Source organism: Lissotriton vulgaris, chromosome 5 (genome assembly GCF_964263255.1).
Source record: "Lissotriton vulgaris chromosome 5, aLisVul1.2, whole genome shotgun sequence".
Classification (NCBI taxonomy): Eukaryota; Metazoa; Chordata; class Amphibia; order Caudata; family Salamandridae; genus Lissotriton; species Lissotriton vulgaris.
The window spans coordinates 2,000,823,951-2,000,849,376 of NC_141693.1; the positions used below are offsets into that span (position 1 = coordinate 2,000,823,951).

At 47.4% G+C, this 25,426-nt stretch overlaps 1 protein-coding gene across 1 annotated transcript in view; it reads left to right on the forward strand.

Moving 5' to 3' along the window:
* UCK1 (uridine-cytidine kinase 1) overlaps positions 1–25,426 on the forward strand; it is a 128,120-nt gene that overhangs the window by 16,294 nt on the left and 86,400 nt on the right. The window contains exon 2 of the mRNA XM_086924784.1: positions 24,668–24,827. Coding sequence (XP_086780910.1) covers positions 24,668–24,827 — 160 coding nt within the window. The remainder of the gene's footprint in view (positions 1–24,667; positions 24,828–25,426) is intronic.

Here is a 25,426-nt window from a genome sequence, read left to right on the forward strand (position 1 = left end):
CGGGTCTGTGGGGGCTCCTGAGTGGGAGTTCCTCATGGTCACAGTGGTGTGTTCAACGGTGGCCGGATTCCAGGTTGTGATGGTCGGCTCTTTGTCGGTGGTGGTAGCGAGGGGGGTGGTGTCCAGCTTCTGTTTGCTGAAGTTGTCGTAGAGGGCCTTGATTTTCAGGTGGAAATAGAAGCTGAGCTAGTTGCATAGTTCCTGGGATGGTGTGACGTCCGTGGCTTCGCTGGGGGGTTTGGTGAGTTGCTGTAAGACGTTGAAGAGTTCTTTGACATTGGTTGCATTGGTGCTGACTTTGTTCTTGATGAAAGTCTGCTTGGTGTCTCTTATGCGCCGGTGGTATTCCTTCAGGGCGCTCTGTAACTGTTGAGGTCTTCCGTGGCTTTCTGGTTGCACCAGGTTTTCTCGAGGCTTCTGCAGGAGCGCCTGTCTTCTTGCAGTCCGATGGTGAACCAGGCAGCTTTCAGGGGGCGTAGTTTGTCAAGGTGGGGAAGGTGTGCAAGCTTGTCGGCACAGCTGGAGATCCAGCGGAGAAATTCCTTCGCTGCAGAGTTGGTGTCGGTCATGGCTCAGGGTCGGTCTTGGAAGAGGGTGGTGTTAAGGTGCTCCTCTGTGATCTTACTCCAGTTCCTTCGAGGTGGGCGCGGGGGAGGGCTTGGGTAGGGTGGAGGTGTTGAAGGTGAAGTGTTCGCAGTGGTGGTTCGTCCGGAGGGGCTGCGAGGTGTTCGTCCCTCCTGCGAAGATGGGGTCGAGGGTGTGTCATGTCTAGGAAGGTGATGGAGTCAAGGTCGCTGTGGTTGTCGTGTTGGAAGTTCAGGTCTCCGAGTAGGATGTATTCCATAGAAGTGATGGCATGGGGCACAACAAGGTCGGCGATGGTGGTTGCGGCCTGGGGGAGCGGTCCAGGGGGTCTGTAGGCGAGGGTGCCGCGTAGCGTGGTTCTGGGGTTGGTCTGGATCTGGAAGTCGAGGTGTTCTGTGTTGGAGTGGGGGTCGCTCGGGTTGGAGGTGGAGAGTCAAAGGGAGGTCTTGTGTGCGATGGCGAGTCCTCCTCCTGGGCGGTGGGGGCAGTCCCTTCTCTGGATCTTGTGTCCGTCAGGGATGGGGGTGGCAATGTCCGCGATGGAGGTGGCGTTTGTTCAGGTTTCAGTGAGGAAGGTGACGTCGGGCTAGAGGTTGTCGAGCAGGTCCCAGTTCTCTATGGCTTGTCTGTGTAGGGAGCATACGTTGAGGAGGATGCATGTCAGGGCTTCGGTGGTGCAGGTGTCCGGCGAGTGTTCGGCGGTCGAGGGGGGGCCGTTGATGGTGAAGGATCGTCGCAGTGTCTACAGGAGAACTGCCCCTGGGGGGAGTTCGACGTGGCTTTTTGGCAGTCCTTGTGTCCTCCGGGGTTGAGTGTGAGGAGGGCGGCGGAGTTGTATTGGCAGGCTTTCGGAGATCCAGGGTTCCTGGCGCTGGCTGCGGTTGGGTTGTGGAGGGGCGCAGACAGGCTTGCCTTAGGAGCGCCTTGGGCTCGACCGCGCAGTGAGCGCCATTAAGTAGGGGAGGGGGGCCGAACTAGAGGTAGGGAGGCAGGAGCGGGGGCTGAGTTGGGGGGAGGGGGCCACAAGGGCAGCAGCAGCGGGGAACCGGCGGTGTCCAAGGACGAAAGTAAATTAAGTTAAAGGAGGGGAATATTCCAGATGGGCAGCGGTAAAAACAGAATTGGGGAGAAAAATGAAAAGCAGTAGCGGTCAGTGGAGGGAGCACTTCTGCTCGACTCTTGCATTGGAGTGGACTGCTGGCACGAACCCTAGTCCAGGGAGGCGCTCTGGGCTCAGGCGATGCAGTGTGATAGGCAGAGCTGCTGGGGAGAGTGCTGGCCTGGACCTAGTACATTGAACCTCTCTTTTGCTACTTAAACCTTTCCTTAAAGAGCAAGGTAAGCAATTGGAAATAAACCAGTACTACCATCAGTGACGCCCATTCTCGAGAACGAGTGAGCGAGCGAGGAGCTGAGGAGGCGAGGCGTGGCGAGGAGCACACGATGAGGACGCTGTTTCACTTAACGCCTACCGCCCACCTTCACCTACCTTCTACCTTCACCCCTCGCTAAAAGCCTCCATCACCCGGCACATAGCCAGCGCTTACGGTGGAGACAGTGGGTAAAAGACCCGGCGCACCCGGCAGCCAGCAGCCGCAGCCGCAGCCGCTGGCTCCCGCGGCAGGCTGTAGCAGCTCCCCAGCTCCCCAGCAGCGTTCTCAGCCGTCTCAGCCGCCCCGGTAGGAGCCGCGAGTACAGCGGGGGATAGCGGGGGCCCGTAGCGGCGGTGAAAGCACCTTTCCCTCCTGCCACGAGCGTCTCACAGCAGCAGGAGGGAGGAGGCGGGAGGGCTTAACAACGAGGGAGTCGTGAACGCACCCTGCAGCAGCCTCCCCGCGGCGATTTTAGCAGCCCAGGAGCACAGCACAGAGCACAGTGCACAACTTCACACAGTGGGGTCCGTAGCGGCTGGAGCGCGATATACCCCCCTCCCGTCGCGCGGGTCCCTGAGCGGCAGGAGGGCTCAACAGGGACAGGAGGGCTTTACAACGAGGATTTAATAGCGGCAAGAGCCACAACACCCACCGGCAGGAGCAACAGGAGCGAACCATCAAACCCCCCAGCACCCTCCATCGCTTTCCATCATCCCTAGTAGCGGGAGGAGCTGTAACCGGTAGGGGCAACAGGAGAAGCGTGAGGAAACCCCACAGAGGCGAGGCAGAGGCAAGTATAATAAAACTGCAGTCATTGGCAGTGGCCGCATCAGACACAGAAGAAGCGGCTACGAGAGACACCCCCACGCCAGAGGGAGCAAAAACAGCAAAACACTGCAAAAAACCAACATTTGCAACTGCATCTGCAACCTCACCGCATAAATTAAGGTAAAGCACACCAGCTACCCAGGGTGCGTACCAGAGGGCAAGGACCACCCTGGAAGTAGCATTTAACACGCCAGCAGCCTAATACTCCTAAATCATCCCTGAATAAAAAACTTTTTGCGCAAGAATACGCAATAGACAATCATGAGATCAGGAAAAATACGGGGGGCACCAGGCGCTCAGCAACCGAAACCTGATAAAGAGGGAGAAGGAGAGGACTTATTGGAAGATTTAACCGAGGACAAACTAGAGTCGAAAAAGCCCAGCACGCCAAGAGAAAGGGAGCAGGAACTGTTCCTGGAACATGATTACAAACAGGATACGGGGAAAAATAGAAAAGGATCAAACACAATCAAATAACACCAATACATCCATCAGGGTAATCGGCTCCCCTATTAAAATTAACATCAAAAGCAGCAAACGGGCTCTCATCACAGACTTCCTAAAAGAACGTCGCAGTTTATCCCCAGGGGAGCAAAAGAAGCACAAGGCAGCCAATGAAGCAAAGGAGGCAAAAGAGGCAAAAGAAGCAAAGTACAAGCACAGGGGGGCACTGCCGACAACGAGACACATAAGGACAAAGCCAGTAGGTTAACAAGCACTGACGACACAGAGCATAAGATCCTTAAACTGTCCACATCAGATGATGGAAGTCGCACTAATTCAATCGATAGCCCATTACTTGTGCATCATGGACTCCACCAACAGGCCATTCAGGCCATAGTACACAATGAACAGGGATCTAATTGGGAGCGGGCACTTACACCCAAACAACGGACCTGCCAAGCACAAATAAATCAACCAAGGCTGCAAAACCAACAGCCTCAAATAACTCAATAAACTGCTTGGCAGCTTCGTGAAGAACAGAGCCTGGCTGGTAATCTGGTGCTTGAGCAGGACAGTAATGACAGCCCGCAAGCAATATTAAACAAAGCCGTAGATCCACAATTTGATCTACCACTTGTCCAGCCCAGATCATCTCATGAAACCGAACCAACCAACCCAGCCAGCTATCGAGAACCCCACAAACCATCCTCACCAGGACGATGTACCAAGAAACAAGAGGGACAATACCCCAAGGAACACCAAAAAAGCCTATCAACAGGTCCTTTTTGGGATCAGTTACTAGGCACCATGAAGACGATTGGATCAGCATCAACTTATCACGCTGACAAGCTGGACACTCAAGTTGAGCTACTAAATGCACTAGCATTATATGTGCAGGGGATAGATCAAAAACTACACGACTTAAACACCATGATAACTAAGGTACAACAAGCACGGGACTTCACTTATTACACGTGTCATTGCCACCAAATAATCAACAAGCTTGCAACTGTCCCGACTATAATGTGAGAGTTGCTGGGGGTAGTAAGGGACACACAATTAAACTCTACAATTTCAACGGGAGGAGAGCTTAAGGAGGCAGACGGAACTAAAAAGGACACCCTTACCAACAATACTAAAGCATCAAAAGAGGGAAATAACTTGCCAATCATAGAGAAAGACTGGGAACGAATAGAGGAACATCCGCAATTAGAAAGTACAACACCACTCCAGATTCAAAGTATTTCATTGAAGGAACCGTCGCAAAGTAAGGCACAAGAAACCTCGGCAAAACCTCTTGCAAAACGGGAACGCAAACGCTTGAGGAAAGCAAGGAAAAGCAAAACAAACAAAATCACCCCACAAGCTTCGCCGACTCAAACCCAGAAAAGATCGGATGAAAATAACGAAAGTGGCAGCGAGCCATCGAGCATGACGAATCATAAAAACTCAGTATTAAAAGAATCTGCAGACACAAGAAATCATGACGGCAAAAATAAAACAAAAAATGGAAACCTGCCAACCAATAAAATTTATGACATATTTAAGTCGTCGGCTGAGAAGGAAAATTACAAAGAAAAAAATAACGAACTCGTAAAACCAGACACAACCCAAACCTTTAAGAACCAAATCACAAAGGAAAAAGAAACCACGACGCAGGAAATAGCAACAAGTGGGGAAGGTGAAAGGCAGACAAGAAATCACAATAACGAAACGCAAAATAACCCAAAATCCCAAAGCACAACAGAGCACACAGAAAAGATACAACAAGACCAAGTCAAATCAGTCCAGCTCGTCAAAATACATCGACAAGAACCAACAGAACCATCATCAGGGATCCTGATCGACTATAATAAAGAACAATCGTCCATGGCTCAAAGTCAGATAGAATTGATCCCACATTACAAATCAAGAGGAACCCATGATAAACTAAATCGAAGCACAATTATTAACCCCTTCCAAGCTGATGACGAGCTGGGCTCGTCATGGTGTAGCCTCCTCGTACACTGATGACGAGCCCAGCTCGTCATAAAACAATGAAAAGTAAAATTCCCAGCACAGGAGGGGAATTGCCTTAGCAGCCATGGGGTTAAGCTACTTAAATCCTTACCGGCCCTGAGCCATATAACATCCAGTGACTTGGAAAGAATTGAATTCAAATCTATCACCAGTCAAATAGGAGTCGAACAAAGAATAGCCACCTGGATAAGCTACTCAGTCACTGAACAGATCTTGAGGCATTTGCACAATGGGGTATAGAACTAAAAGAGGTGGAACCTCCCCGTTACCCGAGTCCCCTACAACACACCCACCGCACAGAGGGTATCCTAAAAGGAGCAAAAGGCCCAGAGACTTACGACCAAATAAAGGATGACGTCAAATTCACAAGACAAATCATAATCTCAATTTCACACCCAGACAAAATTCAACAAGAGGTCAACCAATATTGGAGATCATCATCCACACGACAAGGAGCTGCATGAACAAAATCACAAACAAGATCAAACATACCAACATCTGTTCCTGGAACGTGAACGGCTTATCATCTAAAATAGGGGATATTGACTTCACAGACTTTATTCTACAGCACGATATACTGTTGCTGCAAGAAACCTGGCAGACAACTGACACGCCGATTGTAGGCTATAAAGAACATTTAAATCCAGCTAAAAAGGAGTCCACACACGGAAGAGCCAAGGGTGGCTTATCAATATACATTGCCACAGAAATCCGATGGGAAGAAGAAAACATCGATTTAGACTCGAGCTGGATGCAATGCATTAAATTCAACGTTAACACCACCTGTACATTGATAATAATGAACATTTATATCCACCCAGCCCACAAGCATAAGTGGAGACACATGCAACAATTGGCCGCCACCATCAAAACTCTAAAGGCAATATACCCACACGCTAATATAATATTATCCGGTGACTTTAATATGAACTTGATGCAAGCCCAAGAGAAAAACCTACCAAATGGAATAACCGTCAGGAGCAATAATACCACAAGACGAGACACATCGGGCAAGAAATGTTCAGCACTGTTAGACAAACAAGCATTATACACCTTAAACGGTCGAGGCACGCAAGACAGCCCAGCAGCTTTCACAAGAGTAACGTTAAAATCAGGAGCAATCATCGACTACACCCTGGCAGACCCAGATTTATTCCCCAGTATTACAAACTTTGAGATAATAGAAAGAGGAGAAAGTGACCACTATCCTCAATCATTTACATTAATTGACTTCATGAAAAAGTCTGAGCCATCAGGTGCGCTGACGCATTCTACCCAACTGTACAACTTAAAACGGCTAACATGGAACGAAAACACTGCAGATAAAATTATGGATTCGCGTATACATTTTCTGACCACTACAGGAGCAAAACCACTGGGGATAGAGGCTTTGGAGTGCCTAGTTAACAGATTGCACAGAATGTTTATACACCGCTCCAAAAATCAAAAAGCGGCCCGGATCATCGTGTCAGAATGGTACACTAAGCGCTAAGGTCAAAATAACAAAAACTAAACAAAGCATTGAGACTATTGTGAACAAATGGTCAACAACCTTCCTGGGAGGCCCTGACATCAATTAAACAAATGAAAAAAGACCTAAAAAAGGAGACCCGGGACGCCAAACGTAAACACAATGAGCAACTCTGGACAAAAATGCTCCATGTAAGTCGACAAAAAAATTCAAAGCGGTTCTGGGCCCAGATCAATGTTCTAGCTAACGGGAAAAATCGGCACTTTAACTCAGATATAACCGAGCATGCATGGCGAGCCCCCAGAGCTACAACTGAAAACGAAATAGGGAAGGCGATACAAACATACCATAGCACCACCAGTGAGACTCTAACAAAAGGGCAGAAGAAGGCAGAGACATTGAATCGAATCTCACAGGCCCCTAACCAGACGACCAGTAACCCGTATTTGGAAAATCATAGCAACCCACAAGCAAAACAAAAAGAAGGAAAATTGCTCCAAAATCATCCGGAAACATCAGGGTCGGACCAACTGGTTGTCGACAACCAGACCTCACAAAAACAAGTAATGAATATCATAAAAAAGCAGAGATCAGACGGAGCGCCGGGATCCAACGGTCTGCCAAACGCCCTTTTCAAAAAGACTCACAATTTTGGTCCACACATCTAGCCACACTGTTTGACAACACTTGGGAATCCCACACTATCCCGATTCCTGGCGAGGAAGTATATTGCACCCAATATTTAAAGCAGGGGCTCGCGCAAATCCCTTAAACTACAGGTTAATAGCCCTCATAGACGCCGAGGCAAAAATCTACGCAGCAAACCTGCTTAAGGATCTAGAAGATTAGGTAGAAAACCTCAAACTGATCCCCAACACACAGATGGGCTTTCGAGCCGGAATGGGCACTTTAGCAAACATTTCCGCCGTTACACTCCTGGCCAATCAATCTGTCGCAAACTCCAAAGTATTGTATGCGTGTTTCGTGGACCTCAAGGCGGCCTTCGACAAGGTCCCTAGACAAGCCCTATGGGCAAAAATGGAATCCTGGGGTGCACCCTCAAACTTATTAAATGCACAGTCAGTTACATATGTGGAGGAGAGAGTAGAGCAGTGCACCAAGTGATCAAATGCATTGCATGCTGCTAAATGTCCACAGGAGCTGCTTTTTTGAGTGGGAATTTTAAAGACTCGGTGGAAATACTTTCATGGAACTCCACCATGGGACAAGTGGCTTTATTGTCAGTGTAACCAGGACAGCAGACGACTTGTCCCTTGCATCCAGCAATTTGGAACCTGACAGAATGCAATCTATCTATGAAGACAGGAAATGTAGCCAAACACGCAACCTTTCCACTAGAATGAATTTGCGCCCTTTACATTTGGATCCAGTTTGAATAATGTAAGTACTTCATACAGCAGTTCTCCTGTTTCCTGTCACTTGTAAAATACAACTGATAGTATTAACTAATTTATTGATAATGAACTGAGTCGGCCTTGTCAGGATTCAAACACTTGCCTTGCAGCTCATTTCATATCATCAATCGAGTGGTCACTGAGCCTTTCTGATAGAATGGACTATCATATGATGAGAGACTTTGAATGGATTAATAGATTCAGTGAGGCTGCAGTCAGCCAGTACTTGACTTCACATTTGAAGGCACAAGGACGTAGTGTACTTAAAACACAGGCACACCCTATTGGCATTTAAAAAGGACACAGGAAAATTTGTCCAGGATCAGAAACGTGCCACTACACCAGCCTGCATGCTTGTCCTGACCTTGTTGAAGACAAGAACCCTGAGATGCTTGCTTGTTCTTTTTTTAATTAAAAAAAAAATATTTTTATTAACCATAAACAGCATGCTTCCATAGAGATTGTACAATATACTCAGCAATGGAGCAGCATATACAAGATACATATACATCATCATTCACAATGTACAGTTCCCCAAAATCTGAACTATTCCCAACGCGACCGTGGACGACCTGAGATCACTTGCACCCTGATGAAAGGTACTTTTCAAGCATTTGAAAAATCCCTCCTGTAGGTCATCCAAGCTTCCCAGATCTTTTCCCATTTTCGTAGGCACCCTCTACTTTGGTAAACAGTTTGTTCCGCCCTTGGACACCATGCTTGTTCTTTTTTATTCTGGCTGAGAAAGCATAGCAGAGCTGCCACTCTGTCTGGCTAGATCAGCTCCTGCTCCTTTCACAGCCTAGTTCCTTCCGCAGCTTGCTGCCCATCTGCACAATATTTTTGATTGGGGAGTTATTCTTTGGACAAAGAGAATCACACAGCATGTACCCAGCCTTTAGGAGAGAGCCTTGTTACCTTCAGTAGGGCTATGAAGCCTACGAAAGAGCATTTTAACGTTAAGGGTCTGCCCGATGAGCACCATCTGTTCCTGCGGCTCTAAAAAGCCTTGTCGACGTGGTATATTGATAAGAACAGAAGTCACACAGAAGACCCAAGTATTCCTATTTGACATCTTCACCTCTAACAATGTTAGATATACCAGTATGGGTGAGAGACTTGTAAATCATCTACGGGTTTTAAATTCCAATATCTTTTGGTCCCAGAAACTCCAGGACTCATTTCATCATCTTGGATTGAACCGCACATTTTATTGCATAAAACACCTACCTTTGGCTTTACAGCATGGCACAGCTTTGATTCCCATCCTACCCTAAGCTTCCATTCGTACCCACTGAACATACATGGCACTGCAGTACTGTGTATTCTGCAGCATTGTAGGCATCAAAAGATATAGGGACTGTGATGGGTAATGGGTGGGTGATAAGGAATCTGTAGATGGGACATAGTATCCACCAGACCCAAAGTTACTCAAAGTATGTCACATTTTCTCCTGATGAACAACACTGCTGCTGTAGATTGTTTTGCTTTTGAGTAATTCTTCAGCCCTTCCAAACAAATTGAATTGAGAAGCTTTGATAACTAAGAAGCTACCAAGAGCTGTGCAGAAGCACATTTTTTCAAACAAAGCTCCTGACTGGCGTCTGTAACTAGGTAATAATGTTTCACAAACATAAGATTGGAAGAGCGAAGTACCCACCATTCAAATATCTGGCAAAGGTTTATCTTTTAAGAATTCAACAGGGTCCACTCTGTCCTAGACAGAAGGTATGCGAGGTATGTAAGGTAGATCGCCCAACAAAGCTTAAAAGTCACTTGCTTCCTGACCAAGAAACCGTGATATTTCACGTAATGATTATGCAAAGCATTGACGAATGCCTATCAACTGAGCCTGAACGGGGTTGAGATTTCTCACAGCTGATACATGGCCCTTGTAGGAAGCTATTCACCAGTCCCTTCAATCCCATGAGAAACTACAGGAATCACAACATGAAAAGCTCATTCTGTCCTCTTAAGAAGTGGCAGAGCACCTCAATATAACCTTCTTCAGTTGAAATGTGCTACTTGAAGGCACAATGACAAATTCAGCACCACAGACAGTGAGATTTTAAATGCATAAACGTTGGCATTCCATGGCGGAAGAACGCAGTAACAAGGGCAGCATCCAAACAAAAGCACCTGCCTTTTATGGACTGCAGGATTCACATCTTTCTAGATTTTAGTTGAGCAACCCAGAGGATGAGAGAAGAACTTTTAAATGCATAAACGTTGGCATTCCATGGCGGAAGAACGCAGTAACAAGGGCAGCATCCAAACAAAAGCACCTGCCTTTTATGGACTGCAGGATTCACATCTTTCTAGATTTTAGATGAGCAACCCAGAGGATGAGAGAAGAACTCCAAGGTATCAAAAAAATAAATGTTGGCTTTGGAAATTTAGAAGTCACTTTGGTCCCTGCCCATGCTCTGTCTGTCTATAGAAGCAGAAATACATGCATTCTGCCAATCTGGTACTGCGTGAGACTTTCTTGGGAAGGAGGTTGGAGTTGGTGAAGTAGGGGCTCTGGCTGCTTGAGAATTCAATAACTGTTATAGTGGTATGACTTTTGTCCCACATGTGGTTGTATTTCTTGGAGAGAAGTATTTTATGTAACCTTTGTTTGTGTACATGGTTTAATGTGCTCGGTAATTAAAAGTAAAAAGAGTCTGAGTTAAATGTGTTATTCTGGTCTTTTCTTTTCTCAAATAGTTGTTGAGGGATATACAAATGTTATAGAGGCCCCATCTTCCCTGTGTCCTTATTTTGAATGAGACAGTGGGTAAAATATCATATTTCAGTCTCCCTACAGTAAATAACTGTAGAGCATAGCTTAAGACATTTTTGCGTTCTATCTAACTGCAATACATTTTCTGTGTTCGCTCTTATTCGCATTTGTTTAGTCTCATACATGGTTGTTCTTTCTATACATCCAAATACATTGCAATCAGTAAGCATTCCTTAATGAATTAATCCAATACAGTATAATCCTCTATAAGGGAAACCTAATTACTTTTGCTGGATGAGGTGAACATTAGCATTGTACACTTTCATGTAGTTATGTTGCTTCAGGTACCTTATAACTCTTAGCCTTTTTATTTTTATTAAAAAACAGAAACTGTAATGTAACAGAAAAATAGAAGAACAGAAAACATAGGCGAGAAAAAGAAAGGTGGAGTAGCTATTGGGATGGAGCAAAGTCCCTTTTAGTGGAGTATCAGTGGTATTGGGTAACCGAGTACCTTCATCCTGCACAGTGTTATGTGTCAGGCGTGGTGTGGTGGCCCGGGGGGGAGGGGGGGGGGGGTTTGGGGGGGGGGGGGGTCAAGTGGACCAGGCGGCACCCTACAGCACATCCTCAACTGTTACAATCTTGCTGGGTCTCTACTGCTCCTCAGGTAATCTTGTATATCATCTATGAGGCCCTCCTGATATCTCACTATCCTCATCATCTGTGGAGTCTGTATCTATGGCTGGTTTAGCTCTGTCATTTTGTTCCGGGTGTTCCCACATGGTCAGTATCTCCGACCACAGATCCGCTATCAGGCGAATTCTAACCCCCTTAACTTCCTCTCTCCAATGCTTTTTCCTCGGCTTTCGCCCATTGTGTTACATCTATCTTCCATGTACTTACTCTACGGCCGTGAACCTATTTCCAATCTATCGCAATTCACTTTTGGCCAATCCTAGCGCCAGATCAAGAATAGGGGTGCCCACCTTCTTGGGAACCGGCCTCGGGGACAGTCCCAGGATACAAGCCTCTAATGTACGAGGGGGGGTTTGCCCTAGTGTAAGGTCTAGAGCACATAGTATCTCTTGACAATAAGCTTATATTTTAGTTGATTCCCACACCATATGCACAAAGTCTCGTCTACATGCTGACATCGTAGGCAAAGGAGAGGTTCGCCACTATAAGTAATCTGAAGCCTTTGTGGTGTCATGTGTATATAATTGAATTGGTTATACTTTAACCTGGTGTTCTGGCAATCTTCTTGGAGCATTCTAGCATTTTTTGCCATTCTGGGTCTGTTAAGTCTCGTTTGAGGGCATGATCCCATCTACTCCGCAGCTCAGTTAACGAATTGCGGGTCATCTGCATTTGGGATCTATAAAACGAAGTCACTAAGTGTGTTGTGGTCCCCATGGACATCACCTTCTGCAACACTTCATGCGTCCCTGGTTCATGCCCCCGCCCACACACAGTCTCTGAAATGCCTGAGATATTTCTTCGTACATGAGAAATTGAGCGGGAGGCAGCTGATAACATTCCATCAGGTCCTCCATCAGGAATAAAGTGCCCTGTTGTTAACAGTCCCCAACTGTGGTCAGTCCGGCCTCTGTCCTGGCTGATAATTGCTTGTACGTGTAGTATGTGAGGGGTTCGCAGTGTGGCAGCCCTGCCACTGGTGCGTACAAAGTTTTTCCTTCAGTCTTCTGGATAGATCTGCACCAGCATTTTAGTGCCATTGTCAACAAAATCCCGCGCTTGGGAATCACTATGGAGGGATAAAGCAATTGAGCTGTAAACGTATCAATTTGAGTCACCTGTCCCATCGGCCTTATCTCATCCTGGTTTACCCCATCCAGCCACAGTGTAACCCATTGAAGCTGGGACGGCAAAAATTATTGTTCAAAATCTGGGACCCCCTTCGTCAATGGGACGTCTAAGCATTGCCAGAGCTACCCTATAGTGGTTCCCGTCCCATATCAAATCTCTCAGCAGACTATCAAGTTGTTTAAACCAGGAAGGCGCTATGCATATTGGTATATTTGTGAAGAAATACAGGAGCCTCTGTAATATCACCATCTTAGAAACTGCTATCCGGGCCATAACAGGTAGTTTCAATGATCTCCAAAAGGGCACACATGATTTCACTGAACGAACTACTCCCACCCAAATTACTGTCTCTCAAGTCATCTATCAAATGGAATACTTGTATTCCCAAGTATTTAAAGGAAATGGGTGACCAAATCAGTTCTTCTGGCAATTCCGGAGGTTTCTCCAGACCCCGGAGCAAGGAAAATAAGTGTGTTTTAGATTTATTGACTCTTAGGCCAGATACTAGTTCAAAGTGCTGTAAGGACATCCCTTGTTCCGTCCCTAAAATACAAGAGTATATCATCGGCGTATAGCAAGATAATGTGCTCCCACCCTTCAACCATCAGACCCCAGCCATGTCCCACCTGACTGAAAAGTTCTGCAAGGGGTTCAATTGCTAATGCAAACAGTGGCGGGGAGAGGGGACACCCGCTCCTCTTCCACGAGCCGAGTGGTCGCTCCCAGTGTCCCTGCTGACTGCTGGTATCGTAGCGCTGATTTGCTGATAACATTGCCTTGTATTACCACGTGTTGTTTGCTGGCTTAGCGCTTTGCTGTAGTAGCGCTTTGTGTATTATATCTGTGCTGTTTACATTTGTTTAAGCGCGTTAGCCGCTAGCGCTCCGCTGTGCCCCCCCCTCCGCCTCCATTTTGTTTGTTGTGCTAGTCCTCGTGTGCCCGCCCCGCCTCCCAGCTGAGACGCCCTCCCACTGTCCTGAAATAGCGCTCACCTCCCTACAGGCGCTGTGACTCGCTCCTCTTCCACGAGCCGAGTGGTCGCTCCCAGTGTCCCTGCTGACTGCTGGTATCGTAGCGCTGATTTGCTGATAACATTGCCTTGTATTACCACGTGTTGTTTGCTGGCTTAGCGCTTTGCTGTAGTAGCGCTTTGTGTATTATATCTGTGCTGTTTACATTTGTTTAAGCGCGTTAGCCGCTAGCGCTCCGCTGTGCCCCCCCCCCTCCGCCTCCATTTTGTTTGTTGTGCTAGTCCTCGTGTGCCCGCCCCGCCTCGCAGCTGAGACGCCCTCGCCCCTCCCCCTCCACCATCCATATATGACAGTTACTCCCGCGCGCAGCGTCCACGCGCAGCGACCGCGCCCAACCCGCGCCGAAGGTGCGCCAAAGGTAAGCCCGTCTACGCCCGTCCGCGCCTGGACCGTGCCCAGCGCCAGACCCCCTGGCCCCCGTCCCTCCCAGCTCCCCCGCATTACCTACGATGCCGCAACCCTCCTAGCCCTTAACCCCGGTCGCACTCCCAACTGCGTCCAAGCCGCCCCTGGACAAACCCATGGACCTTTCTCCTGCTTCTCCTGCAAATTCAGCGGCACCGACAACATCTCCGCTACGACCACATCACAGACTCCCGACCCCAACCACCTACAATGCATCCTTCTCAACACCCGATCAGTCCACAGGCACGCCATTGACCTATGGAATCTACTAGACACCATTTCTCCGGACATCGCCTTCCTTACGGAAACATGGATGAATGCTTCCTCCGCACCAGACATCACCATTGCCATCCCTGAAGACTATCAGATCACTCGCAAAGACCGTACCAGCCACACAGGAGGAGGAATCGCCATCGTCCATAAGAAATCAATCCGCATATCAACCAGCTCTGACGCCAACCTCGCCAACTCCGAACACCTTCACTTCCAGATCCACATCGACCCCAAAACCACACTCAGAGGCACCCTCCTCTACAGACCACCAGGACCCCGCGCAAAATTCAGTGAAGACATCTCGGACTTCATCACCCCACACGCGCTCCCCTCCAAAGACTACATCCTTCTGGGAGACCTCAACTTTCACCTCGAAAAGATCAACGACCGCAACACCGCCACCCTCGTGGACAACCTCGCCAACCTCGGACTTAAACAACTAGTCACTTCCCCCACCCACATCGCAGGTCACACACTCGACCCCATCTTCACATCCAGCAACCATGTCTCCTTCAGCCACACTACGGACCTCCTCTGGACTGACCACAGCTGCGTTCAATTCACCTACAACAAACCAAAACCCAGCATCCACCTCCAACCTACCCTGCAAAGGAACTGGAACAAAATCACCACGGACCAAATCTCCGCATCGCTCCTTCAAAACACCCCAGCCCTCTCTTCTAACGCTAACGAAGCCGCCGCCAACCTCACCCTATGGTTATCCAACACCGCTGACACCTTAGCACCACTGAAAAAACGTCAAAACAAACCTGGCAGCAAGAAGGCCTCATGGTTCAACGATGATCTCAAGAAGTCCAAGAAACTCTGCCGCTCCCTTGAAAAGGCCTGGAAAAAAGACCCTACCACTAGCACCAAGGACGCCTTCAAAAACGCCACCCGCACTCACCACCAACTAATCCGAAAAGCCAACAAAACAGCACTCAAGGATCGACTTGACAACAACGCTCACAACAGCAAGGAACTTTTCAACATCGTCAAGGAATTTTCCAATCCCTCGGCCAACTCCAACCACATCACCCCCTCTCAAACCCTCTGCGACTCCCTAGCCTCATTTTTCCACAACAAGATTGCAGACATCCACAACAGCTTTGACAACCAACCTGGAAACCAACCCACCCTACCATTTGCTGATCTTCTTCCCCCCGTGAACACCCTTAACGACTGGAACCCAATCTCCACTGAGGACACCATCCGCCTGATGAATTCCATCCACTCAGGATCCCCCACAGACCCATGTCCTCACCACATCTTCAACAAAGCAGACTCCGTCATAGCACCGCACCTCCGAGACGTCATCAACTGCTCCTTCAACTCCGCCACCTTCCCGGAAGACTGGAAACACGCTGAACTCACCGCCCTTCTGAAAAAACCCACAGCGGACCCCACCGAACTCAAAAATTACCGCCCCATCTCGCTTCTTCCATTCCCGGCCAAAGTCATCGAGAAAGCTGTCAACAACCAGCTCGCCGCCTTCCTCGAAGCCAACAAATCCCTCGACCCCTCACAATCTGGCTTCCGAGCAAAACACAGCACTGAGACCGCCCTCATCGCAGCAACAGACGACATTCGAACTCTACTGGACAATGGAGACACAGTCGCCCTCATCCTCCTCGACCTCTCTGCAGCATTCGACACAGTCTGCCACAGCACCCTTTTACAACGCCTCAATAACATCGGAATCCAAGGAAAAGCACTTGAATGGATCACCTCGTTCCTCACCGGAAGAACCCAGAGAGTCCGCCTTCCACCATTCAAGTCCGAGGCCTCTGAAGTCATCTGCGGCGTACCACAAGGATCCTCACTCAGTCCCACCCTCTTCAACGTATACATGAGCCCCCTCGCAGCCATCGCACGCCAACACAACCTCTACATCATCTCGTACGCGGATGACACTCAACTGATCCTCTCCCTCACCAATGACCCCAGCACCGCCAAAACCAACCTACACGAAGGAATGAAAGAAGTTGCCGAATGGATGAAACAAAGCCGTCTGAAACTGAACTCAGACAAAACAGAAGTCCTCATCTTAGGTACATCCCCCTCTGCATGGGACGACTCCTGGTGGCCGGAAGCCCTCGGAAAAGCACCCATCCCGACAGACCACGCACGGAACCTAGGCGTCATCCTGGATTCTTCACTCTCAATGAACAGATAAGTCAGCGCCGTATCCTCTTCCTGCTTCAACATTCTTCGCATGCTCAGAAAAACATTTCGCTGGATCCCCTCCGAAACAAGGAAAACAGTCACCCACGCTCTGGTCACGAGCCGACTGGACTACGGAAACACCCTCTACGCAGGTACTACCGCAAAACTCCAGAAGAAACTTCAACGAATCCAAAACGCCTCAGCCAGACTCATATTAGACATCCCACGCAACGATCACATCTCTGGTCACCTTAAAGACCTCCACTGGCTACCCGTCAATAAGAGGATCACTTTCCGACTGCTTACCCACGCACACAAATCACTCTACGACATCGGTCCAGAATGCCTCAACTCACGTCTGTCCTTCTACACCCCCTCCCGCCAACTACGTTCTTCCAGCCAAGCCCTCGCCACTGTACCTCGCATCAACAAGACCACCATGGGAGGCAGATCCTTTTCATACCTGGCTGCTAAAACATGGAACTCACTCCCCGCTTACCTTCGCCTTACCCAGAACCACCTAGTATTCAGAAAGCAACTTAAAACGTGGATATTTGACAAGTAATCCTCCTCCCCTTCCTAAGCGCCTTGAAACCCTCCGGGTATGTAGTGCGCTATATAAATTCTTTGACTTGACTTGACTTGACTTGCCCAGTGCCACTGTGAATCTGGTACTGTGGCTGGCGACAACGTAGAACCCGTTCTAACTCTAGCAGTGGAATCTGTGTATAATAACTTGACCCACTTGATCCAGTCGTCTCCCAGCCCATTCGTTTCAGCACTGTGAGCAGAAAATCCCAACAGACCATGTCAAAGGCCTTCTAGAGATCCAATGGCATCTGCAAAGCTTTTAGATCAGCCTGCGATACCGGGTGGTACAAAACATGATACAGCCACCAGAGATTAAGTTGGATAGATCCCCGGACTTTCTATTCCTAACCGAGACATGGCTGAGCGAGGTGTCTAAACCCACCTTAGCCTCAGCAATTCCAAGGGGTTACCAGATTATTAGGAAGGACCGCCCGGCAGGTACAGGGGGTGGCATTGCCATAATTTTTAAAAACCACTACTCCTGCTCTACAATACTCTCGGTCGAAGTCGAGGGAGCGAAATGCCTTGGCTTCCACCTGGTGGTATCTCCCCACCAATCCATAGCGGGCATTCTAATATACAGACCTCCAGGGCATGCTGGAAGGTTTCTAGCGGCAATTGGTGACGCGGTCTTGCCGTTTGTCTTAAAACACAAACATTGCCTGGCGCTGGGTAACTTTAATTTACATATGGATATACCGGAAGATGCAGACTGGACCAGATTACAAGAATCACTGAAGATGCTAGATTTGGCTCCCTATGTCTTTGCGCTCACCCATGAAAAAGACCACACCTTAGATCAGATCTTTTCAACTGCCAAACTAGGTATGAGCCAACCACTTCCTCTTGTTTGGTTCGACCATTTCCTCCTGGAGTTCTCAATTGAGAAGGTTTCTAATGCTCCTAAGGCCTCCGGGAAATGCAAAAGCATTAATTTTAGACCCTTCCATTTAATCACGCCTGAGACACTACTTAAGGCCATTAACAACTATCATATTTCTCTTAGCGGGGACCTTAAGACGGATGTCGAGGATCTCGATAACTGGCTTTTTTGCGGGGCCGGGGACCTTTCTCCCCCGTCTCATGCTCTGGAAAGACAGTCAGGCCATCCGCCCCTTGGTTCACAACTGCCCTTAAAGAAAGAAGAGGTCATGCAAACACCTCGAAAGGGCCTGGCGGAAAAACTTTGACCTCAATGATAAATCTATGTACAAACAGGCATTAAAGGCCCATTTTAAACAAGTTCTTGAGGCAAAAAAAGTTTCTATCTGCCAAAATCGAACGTGCGTCGAACAAAAATAAGGACATTTTTAAAATAGTTAGCGATTTCTCCTCCCCTGCAGTGGTAGCTAAGCCTTTTACTCCTACTGAGGCATGGACGAGTTGCATGGCATCCTATTTCCATGACAAGATTGTAAGCATCCAGGAGTCCTTCTCGACCATTCCCCTGGTGCAGAGTGACAAGGGTGTGCCAAAACCCCTCAAATGCAAGTTGGAGGTCCTTCATTTGAACAGTTCCCACTGATCCCAATGGAAAAAACTTGAGAAGTCATGAAAGGCCTTAAATCCGACTCACCCTCCGATCCTTGCCCGGCACATACTCTGGCATCAATCGCGGATATTATTAATCCAGTGGTCAACCAGATATTGAATCTCTCCCTGAAGACGGGCCAGGTCCCCGACAGGTGGAAGAGAGCCAAAATTCTGCCCCTTTTAAAAAAAATCTACTTTGGACCCTGAATTAGCTTCCAACTACAGGCTTATATCTCTGCTCCCTTTCCTGTCAAAGGCCCTGGAAAAAGTGATGAACAATGTCACCACTGATTTTGTTGAAACCAACTCTCTACTTCACCAGAGTCAGTCCGGGATAAGGGCTAACTTCAGCACAGAGACGGCACTCCTGGAAGTATCTGAAGCAATAAAGGAGGTAGTGGATAGAGGCGGCAAAGCCATACTGATACTGCTAGACTTATCGGCGGCTTTTGATACCGTCCCCCACGGCCGCCTCCTGCAGAGACTCCGGGAGTGTGGGTTTGGGGGTACGGTACTCAATTGGTTCACCACCTGTTTAAAGGACTGCCAGCAAACAGTGTGGGTTCCACCTTTTGCTGCCCCGGTCCCCCTTCTAGAGGTGGATGTGCCCCAGGGCTCCATCTTAAGCCCCACCCTTTTCAATCCGTATATGACACCCCTAGCAACTCTGGCGGAGAACCACGGCGCAAAAATTGTATTGTACGCTGACGATATGCAGCTGCTCTTTACCAGCATCAAAGACATGGACTTCCTGGGTGACATAATTAACAGCTGTCTAACAGAAGTATTCTCCTGGCTCCAGCGCAACCAGCTTAAATGTAATCCTGGTAAATCAGAGATTATCTTCTTCGGCCACTGCCCCAGCAACCTTTGGCGCAGTTGGTGGCCCGCTGACATGCCCCCCCCCCCACGTCTCCCGTAAAGACAGTGGAAAATGTAGGGGTGAAGTTGGATGGTAATCTTTCTATGCAGGCACAGATCCAATCTGTGGCTGGTTCTTGCTTTGGCCTGCTCAAAATGCTGAAACAGTTCTTGCACCTCCTGTCTATCACCCACAGAAAAACGGTGATCCAGGCATTAATAATCTCCAGGTTGGACTACTTGAATGTACTCTATCTGGGGCTGCCTCAGTATTTACTGGCTAGACTGCAGGTGACCCAGAACGCCGCAGCAAGAGCCATACTCATGCTTGGCCCCAGAGCCCACATGTCCACACAGCTGAAATCCTTACATTGGCTCCCGGTCCGCAAAAGGATCCATTTCAAAGTCATGGTTTTGGCTTTTAAGGCAATCCACGGTTTAGGGGCTGGGTACATTACGAAGAGAGTCCAATTTTACCATCCACACCGTGTACTCAGGTCTGCAGTACTGCAACTGGCTCGGACCCCCAGATACCTTCGGGCACGTATCGGGGGTCGTTCCTTCCAGGTGCAAGCGGCAAAGTTGTGGAACAATCTACCAGTGGATGTAAGGTTGACACAGGATCTCCTTGCGTTCAGGAAATCTCTAAAAACTGTTTCAGCTGTAAAAATTTCAGGGCACGGTTTTCCCCACCTTGCTTGGTCTTCATCCTGCTTCAGCCCCGGGACACACAACTGAGTAGCTGTGCGCTCTATAAATAATCATTTAACATAACATAACCGAGATTAAGTGAAAGAGTGTGGCGATAAACCTGTTTTGGTCAGCATGCACCAGCTCTTTCATATGTGGGAGAAGCCTGAGGGCTAATATCTTACTAAGGATTTTAAAGTCCAGATTTAGCTTGACAGGAGACGAAATTCTGTGACTTTGGCTCCTTGCTCTATACTTTTAGGTAGGGGTATGACTACCACATCTCAGGTGGATTCTGGGAGGATTCGGAGACGCCAGGACTCAGCATATAATTGTTTAAGGGTCTTTAAGTATGCCAGATAGAATTCAGTGGGAAGACCATCAGGGCCTGGTGTTTTACCCGTGGCATAGCCGTTACCGCCATACGGATTTCATGGGTAGTAACAGGGGCTCCTAATGTTTCACAGTGTTCATTTGCTAGCTGTTTCAAAGGTATTTGCCTCAAATATGCTTCTATTGTCTCCTCAGAAATAAAAGCAGGCTCTGATATATAATATTTATAAAATTCCCTATTAATTAGGGTGGGGGAATATAAAGGCTGACCTTTCTTTAGAGTGTATCCTGGTTATAGGGGAACCTCTGGACTCTGGTCTGATAAGCCATGCTAACAACCTTCCAGCTCTGCCTTCTTCTCCATTTGCTTTCGATATGTATCGTTTGTAGTCGTGGTGCCTTAGCTTCTCCAGGATGTCATTGTTTTGTTTCCTAGTATCTCCCAATTCTGATAGTAACCCTTGTTGCCCATCGGTCCTGTTATCTTATGTGCTCACCTTTGCTTCCAGAGTCTGTAACTCCTTCCAGAGCTCTGTTTGGATTCCTACTGTTTGGCCTATATATTGTCCTCTCGTCACCACCTTAAAGCCGCCCACTCGTGCAGTCACGTAGACGCCGATCCTTGATTGTTCAATAAGTAATCAGAAACCATCCTTGCTATAGGAGGCAACATTTATAAGCGACTCCTCATGCAACTGGGTCTTACTTTGGCGAAAAGGGACATTTCCAGGGCATGGAAGGTGCCAAGGGTTACATCAGTTGCTGCATGGAAAAATGGGCTAGATTTCTGCATGGGGCTGAAACAACTATCTTTGTTGCTAGTGGTGCCCACACAAACACTACAAGATCTGGAAACGGTGGGGCGATTATCGGGGGCTGTTATTAGATCCGCCATCAGCAACAGAGGTTCCTCCCTTGCGATAACTCATAGGTGCATCTTCGGACAGTGAAGATGTGGTGAGGGGGGCCCGCAGGGGTACACCCTATCTGTTATAATTATATTTTGCGGTCAGGACTATGCAGAACTTGTGCGATAAGGGGGTGGGGTGGGGGGGAGGGAGTTGGGGTATTCATTTCATTGTTATGTATACATGTTTGGATTTCACCTGAAAAAAGTCCTATTCAACATATCTGTATGGTTTGATTGTGCAGCTGCCTCTGAGGTACAGAGCTCTGCAATACATGTGCAACTTGACAAATAAAATGTGTTTAAAAAAGAAAAAGAAAAAAACACCCTTGCTATCACTCATTCTCCAGTGAGGTTGGGTTAAGCCGCCACATCGGAGCAAGTGTCAGTTCCCCTATGGGGGCAAATCGCAATAGCAGTGGACTATGGTCAGAGATAATTCTTCCCAAATATTCGGACTGCGTGATACTCTAGGACAGTCTGTGGGAAAACACAAAGCAATCTATTCTAGTGTGCCAGTTGTGTCCATGTGAAAAATATGAGAAAGTGCGATCCACACCATGTATGCCTACCAGACATCGATTAATCCTCAGTGTTCAGTCCCGCAATTCCTCAGTCAGCTTCCTCACCCCAGTCCCTCTCAAAGGAGGGATGGACCGATCTAGATGTACGTCCAATACGAAATTAAATTGCACACCTAACAGAAAAGTATTGGGGGTGCGCTCGCCATGGGTGTAGAAAGTGAGTGAAGGAAAGTAATTTGGTCCTGGTTAGGGGCATAAATGCTCCCCAGAGTATTCTCTCTAATATATAGTCTGCCTTCTATTAAGACATATCTGCCTTCCTTGTCTGCAATGGAATGGCCCAGTTCAAATGGCGTCCCAGCTTTAATCAATATTAAGGTCCCCCTGGCATATGCTGAAAAGGATGTAGCATAAAGTTGGCATCGCCATCTTCCTCTCAATCTATTTATCTAAGCCCCTTTAAATTGTGTTTCCTGGAGCATGGCAATCTGAACATCTCTGCCTTTAAGATACCTGTGAATATTATGCCTTTTAGAAGGGGATCCCATTCCCTTGACATTTCAGGTCTCAAGGGTTGCAGTTAATGGGGAGTTGGACATGTGTGCCATATATGTTCAACCCCTCTCCCTCCCCATGGCCGTTCTCCACTCCTCCCTCCGCCTTCTGGATTTAGGATCTGCTGCTTTCACAAATTAAGATGAGATATAAGAAATAAAAAGAAAACGAAAGGCATAACCAAACTCCCACAACAACTCCCGGATCCCAGGGCAGTACAGCAACGGCTTACCGTCCAAACCATGTGTCACAACCACACAACTTTAAGAATAGCTCCTCTGACCAACCTATAAAAGCTTTACCAGAAGGGATTGCCCCAAAATAGGGTGCGCCAGCCAATCTGATAATGCACACCAGCCCAGTTTCGTAATAAACAGGTTTCAGTTGGCTGATTTCAAATATCATTACCCCGATATGTAGTATATGCAGAAACCCTATCTGCAACCAACCTCTTACTTATCTCAAAGAGCTCCCATGATGTCTGGGTCCCAACAAGAGCTACCTCTCCCCGTTCTCCCCAACGACCAGAAAAAAGGATATCATATTATGCCATCAGCAGTCTGGGGTGTCCCCACCGGAGGTCCAGAGTCCTCTCGGGCCACAACTCCCAATTAAGAAGTCTAGAAGTAGTCAGTAACTACAAGTATTTTGGATTGTATGTAGACAATCTATTGAACTTTCAATTCCATAAACAATATGTTGTTCAGAAAGGAAATGGCTTAATCCATTCATTCTGAAACCTCGTACTGGCTACATTACTGCCAACAGTGGCTTTGCAAGTGCGGTCTTGCACGGTAAAAACGCAATGCTCTTGGATAATCTTCAAATAAAAGCATGTAGAAGAGTAGTTGGTCTGCCACAGAATGCCTCCCGGGTCAAGTACGTCTGGAATTTGTTCTCACACAACATGAGATAGGGATAAGATATACCACAATAAAAACACGGTACAAAATACGGACAAATCGATGCAGTTTATTAAATAATGCCTTTTGGAAGGCTAAGGAAGAGGACTCCCACTCCATCTACAACGAATATCTGCGATCATCCTTGATGCAAAAAATAACGGATCTTTGGAGTCAGAATTATTCCTCTCCGGTTTTTTGTCAGCTAATAAATAAAGCTGCCAAAATTCACTCGCTAGTAGAGGATGAGTCCAAGCTAGCCAATCAGACAAATGCCTGGATGGCCCTTCAATCTTATTCCATATTGAAACATATGCTGGCTGCATAGTTGAACACAACATTTTCTCTACACCAAAAAAGAAAGCTAATGGCTACCCGGATTGTGTGGCTGCCAGCATTGGACGACCAGCCATCTTGGAAACATAGGGGTCCCAGGACATGTAGACTATGTTGTGCAGCAGTGCAGGACTTTATTCATTTGATTTGTATATGTCCTTTTTCAAAATCTAGTTGAGTTTTAATCTTGAAAAATCTTTTAACATTATGGTCATTTGCCTTGTAGAACAGCCATAATTAGGGGTCTTGACCCAATCGATTCTCAGCTTAACTGTAAAATGATGACATTTTTGATGTTTTATGAAAAAGTGATAATGTCCGAGGAAGAAAACAGTACTCTGTGACGATTACAGCTCAAATAATTTCTACTTGTGATCGTAAAGCCATATACCATGAGTCACTGTCTGCTTTAAGTTTACTATATTATTTGGTCACTGAGGCTGAGGTGTTTATTATAAACAAATCTCTACTGGCTGGATCATTATGGCATTGTAGCACCTGGGGCAATCGATGACGCGTGTGCCCACTGTAATCATAATTAACATGTCATAATGCACTAGTCAATCTCGGCTAATGACTGCCATAATGTATTATAGGAAACATTTTAACGGTTTTATTGGAATCTTGTCTCTTGTCATGGTTTTTATTAACTTAAACTATAAAGTACTGATTGATTGCTCTTAAGAGTTACTGTACCATTTGAACTATTTTCATGAGGGATCATGTCCACCTTTCACTTGTTCCTCTAGAACAAGTGAAAGGCCCATCTCTTGAATAGATTCTTGATATCTCTGTCTTCATTTTACTTTGTTCCACGAGGGCCATCCCCTTTTATCTGGCTGTCTCTTATTTACTTTTCCTGTGTCTCAGTCCACAGTTTGTGAGAAGATCATGGAACTCCTAGGACAAAACGAGGTGGACCATCGTCAGCGGAAGGTGGTTATCCTGAGCCAGGACTGTTTCTACAAAGTGCTGACCCCTGAGCAACAGGCCAAGGCCCTGAAGGGACAGTACAACTTTGACCATCCAGGTACAGTACTTGGCCTCCACATGAACGAGCTGAGAGTTTGAATGAGTAAAGAAGAGAGGAGGGTGGGCCTGGTGTACTGAACCTGGACTAGTTCAACATTTTACCAACTAGCAGTAGTTGGTTACCTCTGTAGGGATGAAGTGAGTGAGGAAGAGAGGGTGATGGGCCTGGTGTACTGCACATGCTCATGTTACATTGAAGCTAGACTGCTTCCATTATCTGGAGGGTGCTCGTCCTGGGGAAGAATGCCCAGCCTTCAAGGGATAGGAAGCTTCAACCACCCAGGCACAGCATTCATCCACCAGGATAGGTGTGCTGATCCAAGTTGCTGAAGATCGAGATAAAGGCCAAGATACCGAAGGTATTTACTATTGGGGAAGGCACTCAAGGACACATTGTGGAAATACCCTCATACACCATCTAAAACACTACACCATTTCCTTTGCTGAATCTATAACCCTGTTGTTTAAGGTTCTACTGCATTCTCAATAGTTGTAGAATTGCACATATACATTCTGGACTGTAGATAGTATCTCAAAATTGACCGCAGTCTATTAAGGGCATTAACAGTTGTGTTCCCACACAGAACTTGGATGCCC